The sequence below is a fragment of the Desmodus rotundus genome, chromosome 4 (genome assembly GCF_022682495.2).
Source record: "Desmodus rotundus isolate HL8 chromosome 4, HLdesRot8A.1, whole genome shotgun sequence".
Classification (NCBI taxonomy): Eukaryota; Metazoa; Chordata; class Mammalia; order Chiroptera; family Phyllostomidae; genus Desmodus; species Desmodus rotundus.
In genome coordinates, this window is record NC_071390.1 from 131,229,527 (window position 1) to 131,245,984 (window position 16,458).

The window sequence follows — 16,458 nt, forward strand, 5'->3', positions numbered from 1 at the left end:
CGGGAAGGGTGGAGGTGGTGAGTGAGAAGGAACAGACCCCAGGCACAGCTCCACGAATTCCATCACCAGCAGTCCCCACCCCCGCCAGGCATGCGCATTCAGACTCCAGAGTTGCTAAGGCTCCAAGAAAAATAGAGGCGCAGAATACAGCGAAAGCCAATCAGAGAGCTCAAAGGCTAGTCAGTTAGCCAATCCAGATACGACAGTGAATCAGGTCCTCAACCTTCTGCCAGTGTCCAATCAGAGAGCAGGCTACTTTGGGCGGATTATTCAAAACAAACAAAAAAACAAAACAAATCAGAGACCTTTAATTGATGTAAAGCAAACACAAACTGTCTCCTTCCGCCCCCAGCCCAGTTATTCCCTTTCCTCCTCCTCCGGCTCAATACCAGAATGAAGTTGACGCCCAGATTCCAAACTCTGCCCTGGAACCAAGAGCGAGGAGTGGCTCATTAAAGCAAAGGCGGGGGAGACCAGCCGGGGACAGCGGCTGAGAGAAGGGACTATTTTCTAATGTTCCCGAGCAGTGATAAATCCCTCCGCGGGAAGTCACGTGCCCCGCCCCTTGGTGGCGTAGAGAACACAAAACAAAAACAAGGGGTTTGGTTGGGTCTGCGAGGTGGTGCCCGTAGAGGGGCAGGGCTTGAGGGGCTGACGCTACGCCCCAGGAACCGGGGTGCGCAGGGAGCGGAATGAAGCCTGGGTGGTGAGGCTGTGGTGGCGGTGACGGAGGGGAGGGGTCGGGTGCGGGTCCTGGGACACAGCTGAGGGGGCGGGTCCTCGGAGACAGGTCCGGACGCCCTCACCGCCGCACTCAGTCCCCTCCGAACCGCAACGCCCAGCGCCAGTGGAGGCGCGTCTCCGGCATGGTGAGCGGTCCTACCCGGCTTTCTTTGTTCGTGGTCAGGATTTGGGGGAGGGGGTGCATCATAGTGCCCACCTCTCAGCCCCGGAAGCGACTCCGGTCCAGCCCTCAGCTCCGGGGGCGTGGGCATTGGATTTGGGGAGATGATGGTGGAATGGATGGAGAGTCAAGGAGGCTCTAAGCCATTCTTTGGTGCCCTCCCCCCATTTTGCCACAGGAGTTCGTTGGGGTGGTGCTTGAATTGACAGCCCGAGGCTCCGCACAGTTGCGGAACCGGGGCATCAGTGGTTGGACGGGTGTGTCGGGATACGGGGCGGGCTGGCTAATGTCTCCCACTGGGTGGGCCTCGGCACCCCACCGCTCTCTGGGGCCCGGGTCTTGTCACTCGGGTACATCCAGAGTAGGTGCTGCCGCAGAGGATGGGGAAGACGGCTCGGGGGTCGGACTCCAGCTGGAGAGGCTTGTGCGGCCGGGCTCCCGGGAGGGGCGGGACTCTGGAGTCTCCTCCTTCTGGTTTTTTGTTCAGTCGCGAGACTTTCTCTCCCTGCCCCTCTATTGTGCAAAGCCCGCACCCCCAGAACCCGCCGCAGTGGCTGCCCCCTGTGCTTGCCATAGGGTAGACTCCCCCCTCCTCACGGCCGCAGGTGGGGCGGCCCCTCCAGATGCCTCCACCCCACGTTCTCTAGTTTGTGCAGCGTCCGGGAAACCGGCGCAGGCCAGTCTGACCCAGAGCTGGCCTGCGGGGCCGGCGGAGCCGCGGCCCCTCCCCCTGCCACACCTCCCTGGTGGGTTCGTGGGATCGTTCTGGAGACGCGCTAAATCCCTCATCGGCTCCTCGCTGGGTGTGTTACGGCGCCCCTCCGCGGAGGTATTTTCTGCCCTTCTCCCCTACCATCTATCCCACCTCCTCCACGGATACACTGTAACTATCTGGTGTCTTTGCTGCAGATGAAGGATTTGGGGGCAGAGTACTCGGCCGGTCGTGAAGGGCTCCAGCTCTTCGGCTTGTTGAACCTCTACCTAGAACAGGAACAGAGATTCCAACCTCGAGAAAAAGGGCTGAGCTTGATCGAGGCTACCTCGGAGGTAAGTCCCCACAGAAGACTTACTCAAACAGCAGATAGCTGTAGAGAGGATAACCTTTTTTTTTTTTTTTTTTTTTGAGTTGAATCAAGTCTAAAGGTTGCCAAGTCTCTTAAGACCAAAATTGGGCTTCCTGGAGTACTAAAATAAATCTTAATCCTGGGTCAAGCTTTTGTTTCTTAGCAAGAATGAGAATGGTACTAACTCTAGAGAAGTGTTTCTTTAAATGTGGAACCCCAGCCTGCAGCTTCTGGGTGGGAGGCTTGGAGTTCATTTGTGGAAATACCCTTTGCCTATGAAACACTTGTTACAGGTTCTTAAGTCAAAAACAAACAAGCAAAAAAACCCCATAAAACAAGCAAGTAACCCTTTATGTCCATTACAGGGAATTGAATTATATTTGCTATAAACCCCTGGAAGTGTGACAACAGTTCACTTTTATATGTTGCCGAAGCTCTTTTATGATGTGCATTTTTTAAAAGCCATGATATTTACACCTTTTGTATCTGAAAAAGTGTAGTGCTTTAGTTAAATGATACTATTCTTTCCCATGTTCTTGAAGGTTATGGGAAAAAATTGCCTTATTTGATTCTGTGTGTATTATCTATTTAGTGTAAGAAAATCATAAATTTTGGCTCTTGGTTTTTATTGCAGAATGATAACACTTTGTGTCCAAGATTGAGAAATGCCAAAGTAGAAGACTTAAGGAGTTTAGCCAATTTTTTTGGATCTTGCACTGAAACTTTTGTCCTAGCTGTCAATATTTTGGACAGATTCTTGGCTCTTATGAAGGTATTTAATCATTTTTTAATAAATCTTCATTTTTCTATATCTAGAACCTACTATGGTGGCTAGCATAGAAGGGTTCAGTAAATATTTGGCAAATAATGTGATTATGTCACTCTACATAAACAGTTTTAATAATTGGAACTATGATGTTTAGCAGATTAAGAGACTACAAAATTTTGTATTGTATTTTAAGTTAGGTTGTACTTACTTCTTAACATACCTTTTCTTTGAAGATATAACAAAATGAACACTACTGTTTTTTAGGTATTCTTTATATATCTATGCAGTCCTTAATAATAAGGTTTTCATCTCCCATCATGTTTTCGTTGGAGCCTAGATGTTTTTTATACTGAAATATAAGTGGAAGTATAGCAGTCTGGTAAAGGTAACCAACTGCCTTCACTATGAGAAGTCTTTTTAAAGCAGAGAGCCACATCGTAATAACAGTTACCAGCAACTGTTAGAAAAATGTGGTGATTCTTTTGCCAATAGAATGGCTGTCAGCTGCTGGGTCAGTTTTCAGGGCACTGAAAAGAAAAGGGCAGCCATCTGTTCATGGCAGTTTTTACATAAGCTCTGCTCTGTACAACTGATGCAATATTTCTTGTGGGCAAATTTGCATTGAAATATGGGATGATCCTAATGTATTATTTTTATATCCAAAGAAGTAGTGTATTTTCTAGGTGGTGAAAGCTTTATGTTATTTTGGGGAAGATTGTATTATGAATTTTATGAGTTTGAAATACAAACCATACTATGTTAGAAGTCTAGCTTTTTAACTTGTATTTACATTGTTATTTGCATTTAAATGTTCAAAATGGTGGTGTTTTTTTTTAAGGGAGGTAAGATAGTTCAAATTGTAAAAATGATTAAATATAACTGTGGGTAAGAGTAAGTACAGGGAAGCAGCTTTTTTGTGTTCTGTCTTAAAAATAGGGGCATTATTACAATATTCTTTTAAGTATTTGCTTTGCTAAATCAAGTAGCAATTGTTAGAAGAAGCCTTTTGTTTTTTTGTTTTCCAGGTGAAACCTAAACATTTGTCTTGCATTGGAGTCTGTTGTTTTTTGCTAGCTGCTAGAATAGTTGAAGAAGAATGCAATATTCCATCTACTCATGATGTAATCCGTATTAGTCAATGCAAATGCACTGCCTCTGACATAAAACGAATGGAAAAAATAATTTCAGAAAAATTGCACTATGAATTGGAAGCTACTACTGCCTTAAACTTTTTGCACTTGTACCATACTATTGTACTTTGTCATACTTCAGAAAGGTCAGTGGGATTAAAAATAAAAATTTTGTACTTTATCATTGCTATAGTTAATAGTAAAGAATGAGAATGCCAATGAAATTTTTTTTTTTACCTCCTCCAAACTTTCAACTTGTACTGTGGAAGTTTAGTAAATAAATACTTGGTTCTTTCTTTTCATTGTATAGGAAAGAAATACTGAGCCTTGATAAACTAGAAGCTCAGTTGAAAGCTTGCAACTGCCGACTTACCTTTTCAAAAGCAAAAGTAAGTCAGTTTCTTGCTTACATGTGATTTACAGTTTCTGTTCAGAACTTTCTAAAAATTTTTTATTTTTCTTTTTTTTTTGTAGCCATCTGTATTAGCTTTGTGCCTTCTCAATTTGGAAGTAGAGACTTTGAAATCCATTGAATTATTGGAAATTCTCCTGCTTGTTAAAAAACATTCCAAGGTAAACATCCTCATTCTTTAAAGCAAGTTTCCTTCCTAATATTTTTACCCCCTGTGGTGACTAAAACATTAAGTAATACTTTATGATTTTTTCTTTTATCTGTGTTGAAGTTCTCAAAATACAGCTTTGACCCAGACAGGTGAAGCTGGAAGGGGACCCAGTCCTTATCCTAGCTTTTTCCTGCATTTAGATGTCCCTTATGTAGTATTTTTGCAAATTGGTAATACACTGGTCTGTTCTGAAATACATAGTAGGAAGTAGGCTTACTAAATATACTAATGGCATCCTGTTTCATTTTTAGGGCTAAATCATCCCATTAGTAGCATTACCAAAAATAATATCAGCTGTTTTTCTTTTTAAGCCCCTTAGGCCAGCTCAGTAAGTTTTTGCAGTTATAAAGAAGTATAAAACAATTAAAGACACAGTCCTTTTTCCTAAACAAATAGTGTAGTTGGGATATATGGAATTTAACATGTAGTCGTATGTTCTGTCATTTATCATTCTATGCCTGAGTGCTAGAAAATGCTGAACATAGGGAGTACTTTGGGGTTTTGTTAGTATAGAAGTAAGGCAGTGAGAGGCACTATGACTGGGGGCTGTGGACCAGAAGAATCTCAGTGAAATTTTGGTCAGCAAAGGCTTATGGCCAGGAAGCTGGTGGACTAGAAAGATTTGGGAATTATTTTAGAGTAGGGTTGTAGATAGAACATCTAGGTGATAGTCCAAGCGGGAGTGGGAATATCTAACTCAAATAATGGTTTTGGAAGCCAAGCATGGAAACGAGTCAAGGAGCCATAAATGATCAAGGTTTAGACCTAATGATGGAGAGTACATTGGTACCATTGAGGGAAATTTGAGACCTGCCTAGTGTCGCTCAGTGGCTTAAGGTGCTGGCCTGCAAACCAAAAGGTTGAAGGTTCAATTCTCATTCAGGGCACATGCCTGGGTGGTAGGCCAGGTTCCCAGTTGGGGGTATGTGAGAGGCAACCAATCGATAATATCCCTCACACATTAACGTTTATCTTTATCTCCCTCTCTCTCTCCCTCACCTCTCTCCAAAAGTAAATAAATAAAATCTTTTTAAAAAATGGAGGAAAGTTAATTTGTAATCAAACAAGTATGATTTGACCTTCCAGGTAGATGTCTAGCTGATACTTAGCAATCTGGAATAAAAACTCAGAAGATAAATCATAATTAGAGGTCAATATCTGAAATTTCTGCCCTGGCTGGTGTGGCTCATCTGGTTGGAATATTGCCCAGTAACCAGAAGGTTGCAGGTTCCGAACATTCCTGGTCTGAGTGCATATGGGAGGCAACTGATCGAGGTTTCTCTTTCACATTGATGTTTCTCTCCCTCTCTCTAAAAGCAATGAAAAAATGTCCTCAGGTGGGGATTAAAAAAGTAATTTAAAAAGATTTGAAATTTCTCATGAGGAAATAACAAGTGAAACCATAAGAAACTCTTGGGAGTCCTTTGCTTAGAGGTTGGTTGACATTCTGGGTTTTCAGTGTTCACAGTTTCACCTTTAGGAGCCAAGTGAAGAAAGATACACTACATAAATAAGAGCACTATCAAGTTGGGAAGAGGTTTTTAAGAAGAAGGTAGTTAAGAGAGCATTGAATTTTGGTGAGAAGCCCAGTATAATGAGAATTGAAGGAGGTCATTGGACACCCAGGAGGTGATGGCAGTAGAGTGAGAAGGGAGTAGTAGAAGCCAGAATGCAAGGCGGGTAAGATGTAGCTGAATTAGGTAGAAATGGAGGTAAATTATATAAAATTACCCTCTGTTTGTGGAGAAGGTACTTACAAAGTACTTTGTTTTTAACAGATAACTTCTAGCTTGTGTTTTAGTTATGAATTTATTAGTTTTAATGTAAACCTCTTATAACTCTTTCTAGAAACATCTTTGGTGAAAATTGATTCCTTGAAATAAACTGGAGCACTCCCCAGTGGTGGAGGAACTATGCCCTTTGGGGGAAATTCCTCTTCTGTCATACTGCTTGCTTCTCCATTAGCATATATCTGGTATCTTAATGTAAATACCCATTTTTAGCAATCAAACAATACTTTGTTATAGAAACCTAAGTCATGTTAAGTTCCTTTGCATTGAGATTACTAAAGAATATACTTGATGATTGATTATCACACCAGTGTTTTTAGGTCAATGTGTTTTCTTAATAGGCAAAACATTCTGTGTATTGAATCTTATGTAAATTATCTATATCTGTGTGATGCTCCTCTCCTGAACCAGTGGTTACAAATTTTGGCTGCACACTAGAATCACCTGGGGAGCTTTAAAAAATCTTGATTCCCAGGTTGTACCCCGAATCATTAAATAGGAATATCTGGGGTGGGAGCCAGGCATCAGTACTTTTTAAGGAGTGAAGGGTAATTCCAAGGTGCAGCAGGGTTTTGGAACCACTATTGTAACCACTTCATTAAATTGTTTTTTTTCAGGTTAATGACACTGAATTCATTTACTGGAGGGAGTTAGTTTCTAAATGCCTTGCTGAATATTCTTCTCCTGAATGTTGCAAACCAGACCTTAAGAAACTGGTTTGGATTGTTTCAAGGCGCACAGCTCAAAACCTCCACAACAGCTACTATAGTGTCCCTGAGCTGCCAACAATACCAGAAGGAGGTTGTTTTAATGAAAGCGAAAGGTAAGCAGGTTCCTTAGCTAATTAGACTTCCCCATACTAAATATACTCAAAATGGGGATATTATACGGGCATCAGAGGAAGTCCCTATCCTAATAGCATCATTTCTTCAGTGGAGAAAATTAGCCAGAAGTAGTTAATTATTAAAAGAGGTAGTAATTTAGAAGTGTGCCTCATCCCTTTTTCTTAATTAAAAAAAAAAAAAAAGTAAAACACCATGCTGTCCATTATATCCCAAGATTTATAACTAGATATTTATACCTTTTGACCATTGTCACTAACCACTGCCCCCCTTTTCTGGCAACTACCAACCTGCTCTCTGCATATATGAGTTCTGCTTTTTCTTTTTTAGATTCCACATGTGAGTGAGATGATAAAGTGTTTTGTCTTTCCTTCACTCCTCCTCCTTAAAAAACTGGTTATTTCCCACCTCCTTTGGTCTTTGAAGTATAGTTTTTAAAAAAATGTAACAGCCTTCTGGGCTCTTTCAGTGTTATGAATTCCTAACGTGGTTCATGGGAAGGGGCTACAGGTTAAATACTTGGGGGGGAGGGTGGGAAGGGAACCCCCACCACAAATGTGGCAGAATTCTGTAGATATTTTTAGTTTTTGTCAAGTGTCTTTGTCTTGTTCAGAGTTAATTTAGTTTGTAAAATGAATTATTTAATTTTTATACTGTAAGGATAAAGGACTGGAAGTTCCATTTCATCATTTATTGGGTGTTTTGGTTTGATATTTGAAAGTATTAGTGATGCGATTATTGATGCAAGAAAGACATCAAAACCATGTGATAGGAGTTTTGTTGTCCTTAGACTGCATTTATTGGACTTAAAATACTTAAAATTGAATTATTGATGATAAGAGTTATTAGTTGATACAAGAATAATAGTTTGGCAAATAATAATTTGTTTTAACCTCTTAGGAAAATGTATTTCCTAAGAGATTACAGTAGACTTCACTTTAGGAAGTTCTTAAGTTAAATTTTCTCTCTGTAAGCTTAAATTTTAAATATAAAAATCCTGAGACTAGAGATACTCGTTTAGCAGTTTTATTTTGTCTGTAAAACATTGTACGTATGTTTAAAATAATGGAATACTCTTTGTCTTTTTTTCCTTTTAGTGAAGACTCTTGTGAAGATATGAGTTGTGGAGAAGAGAGTCTCAGTAGCTCTCCATCCAGTGATCAAGAGTGCACTTTCTTTTTCAACTTCAAAGTGTCACAGACACTGTGCTTTCCATCTTAGAAATCTAATTGTTCTGTGTCAGAATTTGAATTGTGCATACAGGTTTTAAAGCAATAAATGGGGGAGTAGGTAGTTTTCTGTTCCAGCCCCCATCTAGGCAGGAATTGCATAGACTGGAATATACCTACCTTCTATTTATTATTCAGATCAGATCTGGCCTATTTTCATATTTAATCCTAAGCCATCAAATGGGTTAGTGCCTCTCAGACAATTAACAATACTTTAGACATTGGCACTTTATTTTTCTCGTTGATCTTTAGCTACTTGGGGGAGGAGGGAAGGTGTTGATACCTTCGATTTATTACTTTTCAAGAATTTTTAAAGAGGAATAGTATAGTTAGTCTTAAACCTTTTATAAAGCCTTCAGGTGTCTTTATTTAAACAGATTGGGAGTGGGCCAGTGCTTCCTTAGCAGGGAAAATGGATAATCCTTTAATGGTTTATCTTAAGTTTCTCCCCTCCCCCCATTCTCAGTACAGAGAATATACTCTTAAATGTCAAACACCTTCTTTGTTGTTTTTTTTTACTCATCATTTACTGTCTAGTGCAAACTCTGTAAACTTAGGAATTATAATATTGCTATTTCTGTGAATTTTAGTGTGTAATGTGTTAATTGAGGTTTTCTGCCAAAGCAGAAATAATCAACAAGCTATGGTTGTTAGATAATTGCATTTCTGATGCCTAAGTATTTTCAGACTGTAGTATTATTTTAATGTTTTTAAACAATCCATAATCTGCTAGTTTTGCATGCACCTGTATGAACGCAATGCAGGAAGTTGAACAGAACTAGGTAACTATGGAATTGATAAATGTTGATCTAGTAATACATTTTATTTCATTTTTATATATTAAAAAAAGTCTGCATGATTACATTTTACTTTCTTTGTAATTCACATTTCAAAAAGAATGCTATTAGTATATGGGTGCCAAGACTGAATATGAAGTAAAAAAAAAAAACCAACTGTGTAGTGTTATAGTTTTAGGTATATCTGTGTGGTGGTACAGCCATAAAAATAGGGATTTATAAACTCTGTACACGTGAAATTTTGTACAGAGAACTTTTTAAACTTTATAAACTATGAAAATGTAAATCTTAAAAAATGTACATAAAAATACTGTATTTTTTTACCTTGTGTGTGATAGTCTAGTAATTGCATGTAAATATAATTTATTGTGTATTCTGTATTATAGGTCAAACATGATGACTGACTTTTTTAGTGGTGGTAAGTCAGTATTCATTGGATGTTTTCTGTAGTGGTTCTTTTCGGAGTAATAATGAATTACAACTCAAAATAAAGATATTAATGGATCGTACTCCTTGTTTTCAATCACATCTTAATTTTTTGGTAAAAGAAAAAGTGCTTGCTTTATTTCAGTGGGAAGGTTGAAGTGAGGCTGGAGTGCCTCCAGGATAAGCCCTCTTTGGTTACCTGAAGCCCTCTGGGTAGTATTTCCTTATCACAGTTTGGCCCATAGTCTTGGAGACAACGAAAGTGAATCTGTCATTTGAGAATTGACCTCTCTCTGGATGAACTCGCATTAAACAAAATACATATTAATTTATAGTGAAAGGCAACAGGTATCAAGTAGACCAGAATACTCTGGTTGGCAGGTTAGTACGGTTTCTGCAGACAAGCTGAATTCTCAGGTTGCTTGGTGAGTAAGCAGTTAGGGTAGTGTTGGCTGTGACTGGACCCTGCCAGCCTCTGGCTCTTTGGAACTCTTTTTCCAAGCCTTAGGCTTGTTTTGCAAGTGGTTATGGGTTTTTTTGTTTTGTTTTGACATAGGTTCTGCCTCTAGTTTGATTTTATAGACCTTCTAGTTAGAGAATCAGATACACTGAATGTGGTGTTCATGTAATACCTCTTCCCACTTGGAGATATGTGCATGTTTTTCTGCTCCGCTATTAGAAATTCTCTGGTTACATAATTTTGGTAAATAGTAGACAATATGTTCTGCTGTCAGATTTTGATTTGTTAATGGCTTTCCAAATTTTGAAACCTTTAGTTCCTCCAGGGTTTTACTGCTTTTCCTAGATTCTCCTTCATGAACCTCTCCACACATGACTTCATCTTTTCCCCTTTCTGTTTTTCAGTACTTAGTCTAGAGCTCTCTACCTTACTCTCAACCTGTTTATTCACAACTGACCATCCTACTTGGAGGTTTCTGATTACTCCCAAACCTGCTCTTCTGTGTCTGTCTTGGTGCAAGTATATTCTATATACTCAAGTAGGAAACTTGGGCAATATCCTAGTCTCGCAGCTGTTTACAGGAGGTTACCATTTACCATTGATAAGATTTCATTTATACTATATAGCTCCACTCTGACTCCTCTTTTCTGCTACTGATTTGGTTCAGCCTTCACTCTAACCAGGGTTTACTACTGTCTTAGTCATCTCTCAGCCTCCAGGCTTGTTTCTGATCCCCTTACTGCTGGGATGTTTTTTTAAAATATGCAAATGCAGTATGTCTCTCCTGAAAAATTGTTGAATAAGTACCTCAGTCAGGATAAAGTCTATGTCACAACATACAGGTCTTTTCCTAATCAAAACACTATACCTGTCTCTGGCCTTTTTTTCCTTTCCCATTAATTAGCAAGGGTGTCCAACCTGTTGGCATCTTTGGGCCACACTGGAAGAAAGTTGTCTGGAGCCACACATTAAACACATTGTGACACGTAATCACAAAAAAAATCTCAATGTTTTAAGTAAATTTGCAATTTTGTGTTGGACCACATTCACAGCCTTCCTGGGCTGTGTGTGGCCCATGGGCTGCAAGTTGGACATCGCTATATGTGTATTAAGGTAACTTGGGGAGCTATGTGGAAGATGGACTGGAGCAGATAGAGATGAGCAGGTGGGAGACCAGTCGGGTCCCGCAGAAGTCCACCAGAGGTGCTGAAGGACTGAACTAAGGTAGTGGGAGTGGGGTTGAGGAAGAGGAGGGAATTGAGAGACACTATCCATTCTCTTGAGGCATTATTAAGATACCCACACAAGTCCAGGAGCCTAGTTATGCCCTCGTTGGACCATTCAACCAGGTGGCTTTCCCATGACATGAATAAAATTGAGATTTCAGCCTTCTGCCCCATTCACAGCAAAGGGTGAAAGAAGGCAACCATTTTGATCTTCTATTTGCTGCTTGACTTGGTAAGAGATCTGACTTTGCAGGTTTTGATCTGTCATTTCCTAGGATGTGGTATGCAAACTCTGCTGCTTCTGCTGTTGTGTATGCTGAAGTATCACTGTCTAGTCCCTGGTCTCCACCCATTTGTCCTTTAGAAAGTGAGAATGGACAAATGGCATGTTTTAATCACCTGTCATATTCAATACTGTGTTGAAGTAAAGAGGCATTGGTTGTAGAATACTCACAACATTTTAAACCATTTTCTTTGTTTAGGATCTGACTTTTTCCTTCAATTCCTTTCATTTCAATATTGGATTTCAAATAGGATGTTCCCCTCTGCCTTCCACCTTCCCCTGTACACATGCAAATTGTCAGCTTATTTAGGTAACCTACTTACCAGATTCTTTTATGGCAAAGGCCATGTATTTGCATTTGTCACTTTTGAACTCAGTTTTTCTAATTTTTTTGTAAGGGCAACAAGTTACTGTCTTTGTATTTAGCAAATAAGATTGTGTGGTAGATAGTTTCCCCAATAGTTAAGCCTTCCTATCCCCTCGAATTTCAGTTGGCCTTGTGCCTGGCTTTGCCTAGTGAAGTGCAGTGGAAGGACTTCAGTGCATGCCCAAGCCTAGGCTTTAAGAGGACTGGCAGCTCCCTTTTATCCCTCTTGGAAGCCAGCCACCGTGCTGCGGAGAAGCTCCGGCTGGATCACGGAAAAGATGAGAGGCCATTGTGGAGAGAGGCTCCTGAGGATGGGATATGCCAGCCTTGGCTAAGCTCCCAGCTGAATGCAGCCTGCAGAGTATCCTCAGCTGCATCACACAGAGCACAGGAGCCACCCAGCTGATCCCAATCAACCCAAAAGACTCATGAAAACTAAATTGTTATTTTGGGCCACTCGGTTTTGGGGTGGTTTGTTAACAGCAACAGATAACTCAGGTTGCTTGTAATTTACAGTCAAATGGTCATATCTGAGTGGTAAGTTCACAGGTGATTTATTTTTCTTAAGACAGGTATCTGTAGCTTTCATTTCCCACCCCCCCACAAATGGATTTGAATTACTAGTGTAGTAACAACAAAGAACAAATGTTTAAAAACACTGTATCTTTCCTTTTATTAAAATCCTTAATGGCTTCCCAGGGTTCCTGAGCATCAAGTTCAAACCCCTTACCATAGCTTGCAAGACCCTGTCTGATTTGGTCCCTGCTCCTTTCTCATCCTCACACACATGGCTTCCGCATACACACTTGCCAGCCTAATTGCATCCCAGTTGCTCCCACTCCACATGCTTTTGCTCACTTCGTGATTTCATGCACACTACTTCACCTGCTCACATTTTTGCTGTCATCCTCTTTAGGCAGACTCCTACTTAACACCTTAGGGGTCACTTTATTCACTCTTCATTTGCCCACCAGATACTTGAGTGCCTCTTCTGTGCCAGGCACCACACTAAGTGCTTCGTATATAAAACCAAACACGATATCCGTGCAACTTATATTCTAGTGGCAGAACCAAATAATTAAATTCAAAGGGAATAACACAATTTTTAAGGTGGTGATGGTGTTTTCTCCCAAGAAATCTTTCTGGAACTCCCTAACTCTCCTCTTGCCAGTGCTGCATGTTTCCATAGTACATTACTTTTTCTTATGCTAGCAGTTAAGACCTTGTTCGTCTCCCACGTCTGCTTACATTACCTGTCTGCTTACCTTACCTGTCTGCTTACCTTACCTGTCTGCTCTGGGAAGGCAGGGGCTTTTTGTGTTTCTTGTTCATTGGTGAATTCCCAGCGCCCAGCATATTTTCTGACCCAAACTCCTCTTCCTGCTGTTACTGGTAGCAAGTAACTTCACTGACTACTTAATAGTTCCAGGCACCTTCCGTGAATTGTTTAATTCTCACCACAAGACAAGCACTGCTGTTAGCTCCTTTACACACGAAGAAGCCAAGGATTAGAGAAGTACTTTGACACAGATTTGGTAGGTAGTAGGGCTATAATTCAAACCAAGTTCATCTGCCAAACCCTACACAACCACAATGCTAAACTATTACTCAAACCTTGATAGTACTCATTAAACAGTTGTAGAATGCATGAAACAATAAAAATTCTTGTAAAGAATATTCCACTCCTAATACCAGTAAAATAAAACATAGTATTTTCCCATTGTTCAATGTTTAATTGCTCTCACCCATAGGAAAAAAATGGCTGAAATTTAGAATTAAAATACCCTTAATCACCCAGGAGCCAAACATGGTAATGTGCAGATTCCAGGCAGGTAGAGAAAATGATGCCTCATCAAAAGCTGAGGATTTTAATTTGCCCTGGGAACTTTTCCATACTTAGGCTTACGGGACCCTCCCAAACCCTGTAGGTCGAGTTCCTTTTACACTTAGGTTATAGTTCATACTTTATCATTATCTTGGGTCCCAAGCCCCATTGTCATTTAGTATTAAGGGGGCGGAACTTTGTAACAATTGAGGACATTTTGTCAAAGACTTGATTGCCCTTTGCCTGTTTTACTGTTATCCAGCATAGCAATCATCTGCCACTTACTCGTTGACTGCTCCGAGACTGTTCCAATAATGATTTCATGTGTTTGTGGTTTATCCCCTTGCCGAAACTCAGAGCTTCGCATGAGAAGAGACCATGTCTTCTGCTCTCTTTATATCCTTTAACGTGGCTCACATCATGCTGGGACCTAAGTCAACATTTTTTTTACACGTGTCACCTGTAATCATTGCTCCTGATTGTAGCAATTCATGGCTGATAAAGGTGAACCTCCCTGCATGCAAGGATGAATTCAGCCTCTCCAATGTTAGGATTTCGATTCATTACTTGGGTGTGCAGGGGGACATAGCCCACTGCTGCTATTATGTGTACCTTATTCAAGAGTTAAGATGGAGTGATCAGGAACGCAGGCTCTTTAGACTGTCAGGGTTTGGTCCTGGTTTGACCTCTCACCATCTGACCTCACTGGCTGTTAACTAACGTGTTTCTGCCTCAGTTTCTTCACCTGTATAAAGGGGTCAATACCATTAGCTACCTGTGATGGATACTGAAATGTGCTACCTAGATGCCTGGCTACTGTGAGTGCTGTTGGCACACAGCCTTTAGTGGATGGCCCTTTCGGGCCTGCCCACCCAGACAGCAGCCTGACCCAAGGTCATGCCCTGTCCAGGAGAGTTCACAACTAAGGACTAATTAAGTTGGAAGGAGATATAAAGGCTTGGTCACTTCAATCCAAAACAGGATAACACACATCATTTTGACCCCAAAGCTCCCTATGGGTTTGGCTGAGGCTGCTTTTGGCTCAATTCCCTCCACCCCATCTTGCTTCCTTCTCCTCCCTGCCATGGGTGTTGATCCCAAAGAGTCTTCCTAATGAACATCCTGCACCCAGTCTATGTCTCAGAATCTGCTACCTGCAACTGCAGTCCCAACTGGGGATACTGTGTATTGAGTGATAGGACAATACATGATAAAGAATTTGGAACAGTGCCTGGTATGCAACTAATAAATATTAGCTATAACAATTATTACCTCAATTTTGTCCACACCCTCTTACTTCCCTGCTGAGATAAGACTCAATTACTTATCTCACTATTATTAAGTTATTGTGATATACTGAGTTTTATTCTAGGCACTGAAGATGCAAAAGGGAATCACAGCACAGGTCTTACACTGAAAGCCTCATACTCTGAGGAGAGAAGCGCGCATATCAATTACCACGCAGTGGAAGAAGCACAATACTAGAGATATGTCCAAGGCCCTGTGCCAGCGTCCTGGCCTTGCCTCTGCATGGACTCTCTAGTCTTCCAGAAGGACCCAGAAAACCATTTGGTGTGCTTTCAGTCGTTCCAGAGAGGTCCCAATGGTCTGTCCTCTCTCCAGTGCCTCTCATGTCATTATTTCTCCTCTAGTTCATTCTGCCATTCCCATTTCTAGACAGATTTTTTTTTTTTTGAGCTGAAGATTTTGAGTTTGGATAAAATGCAAATATCTCCAACAGAGTTTACACCTTCAATGCGATTCAGAAACTGTGGTTTGGGCCCAGGGCTGGGCACCCATTCACTGTGAGTAGAGTTTTGGACAAGACGCATGTGTTATTTTGGGTACCCCAGGAAGCAGTTGAAGTCATAGTGCAATAGATTTATTGGGATGACACCAGCAAATGAGAAAGGGGGAGGAAGGAGGGCTGGGCAGGGAGAGCCTAGGACTGTGATGCAGATCCGACAAGATCCAGACAATCTGGGACGAAGGAGCGCAAGTTGCCAATTAGAAGAACCCCATGTTGGGCGGAAATGGCCAGGCCTAGCACCCCCAGTGCACAGTCATTGCCTGAGGATTATTCAAGAGGAGCGTGGCTTCAGCTGGAATGCTGAGGTGGCTCCTGAAGGGGCTACAGCTGGAGGCTGACTGCTACTGCCCTCCTTGTGGTGGAATGGCGGGTTTTCTCCAGAGGGCCATCTGTGTGGTGCACCTCCAAGGTGCTAAGCAACATAACTGTTCTGAGAACTAGTTTCTTCATCCGAAAAGGGGAGACACTGAGAGCCACAAAAACTGTTGGCAAGAACACCTCATTCTACCCTTTGCACTAAGAGACCTGACCAAACTTTTTCATGGCTTCCAGCAGCCTAAGGTGGTATCCCTGGGACAACCCAGCCTCCTTATGCATTCCTGTCTGGGAAAGCTCAGGGCTTTCAACAGAATTTACTGTTTATTGTAGTCAACACTTGACTGCCCTTTCCTAGGGCATTTACTAAAAAGGGCTTACACCTGTGAAATTTTTTTCTGTCCCTTAGAGATATATATGTATTTCCTATAACTCAGGGGTATTTTTCTTGAGGATCTGAAAGCCATTCCTGTGAAATATCAGGAAGGATAGGGCCTCTGTGTCCCAGTCTCCGTGGGAAGATAGAATCCCAACTTCCATAATTGCCAGCTTGTAAACATAGCTGGCCTATCACATTGATAGTCGCCAACTCTCTGTA

At 41.3% G+C, this 16,458-nt stretch overlaps 1 protein-coding gene across 1 annotated transcript; it reads left to right on the forward strand.

The window, feature by feature from the left end:
* Positions 1-594: 594 nt before the first annotated feature.
* Positions 595-9,657, forward strand: CCNG2 (cyclin G2). Its single transcript, XM_024579287.3, has 8 exons — positions 595-869; positions 1,814-1,951; positions 2,603-2,740; positions 3,763-4,013; positions 4,178-4,256; positions 4,342-4,440; positions 6,898-7,103; positions 8,220-9,657. The coding sequence occupies exons 1-8, from the start codon at positions 867-869 to the stop codon at positions 8,341-8,343; spliced, it is 1,038 nt and encodes a 345-aa protein (XP_024435055.1). The 5' UTR covers positions 595-866; the 3' UTR covers positions 8,344-9,657.
* The last annotated feature ends 6,801 nt before the right edge of the window (positions 9,658-16,458 follow it).

Coding starts and splice junctions, on each gene's coding strand:
- CCNG2 (XM_024579287.3), top strand. Junction 2,741..3,762: donor GATTCTTGGCTCTTATGAAG/GTATTTAATCAT, acceptor TTTGTTTTCCAG/GTGAAACCTAAACATTTGTC. Junction 4,014..4,177: donor CTTTGTCATACTTCAGAAAG/GTCAGTGGGATT, acceptor TTCATTGTATAG/GAAAGAAATACTGAGCCTTG.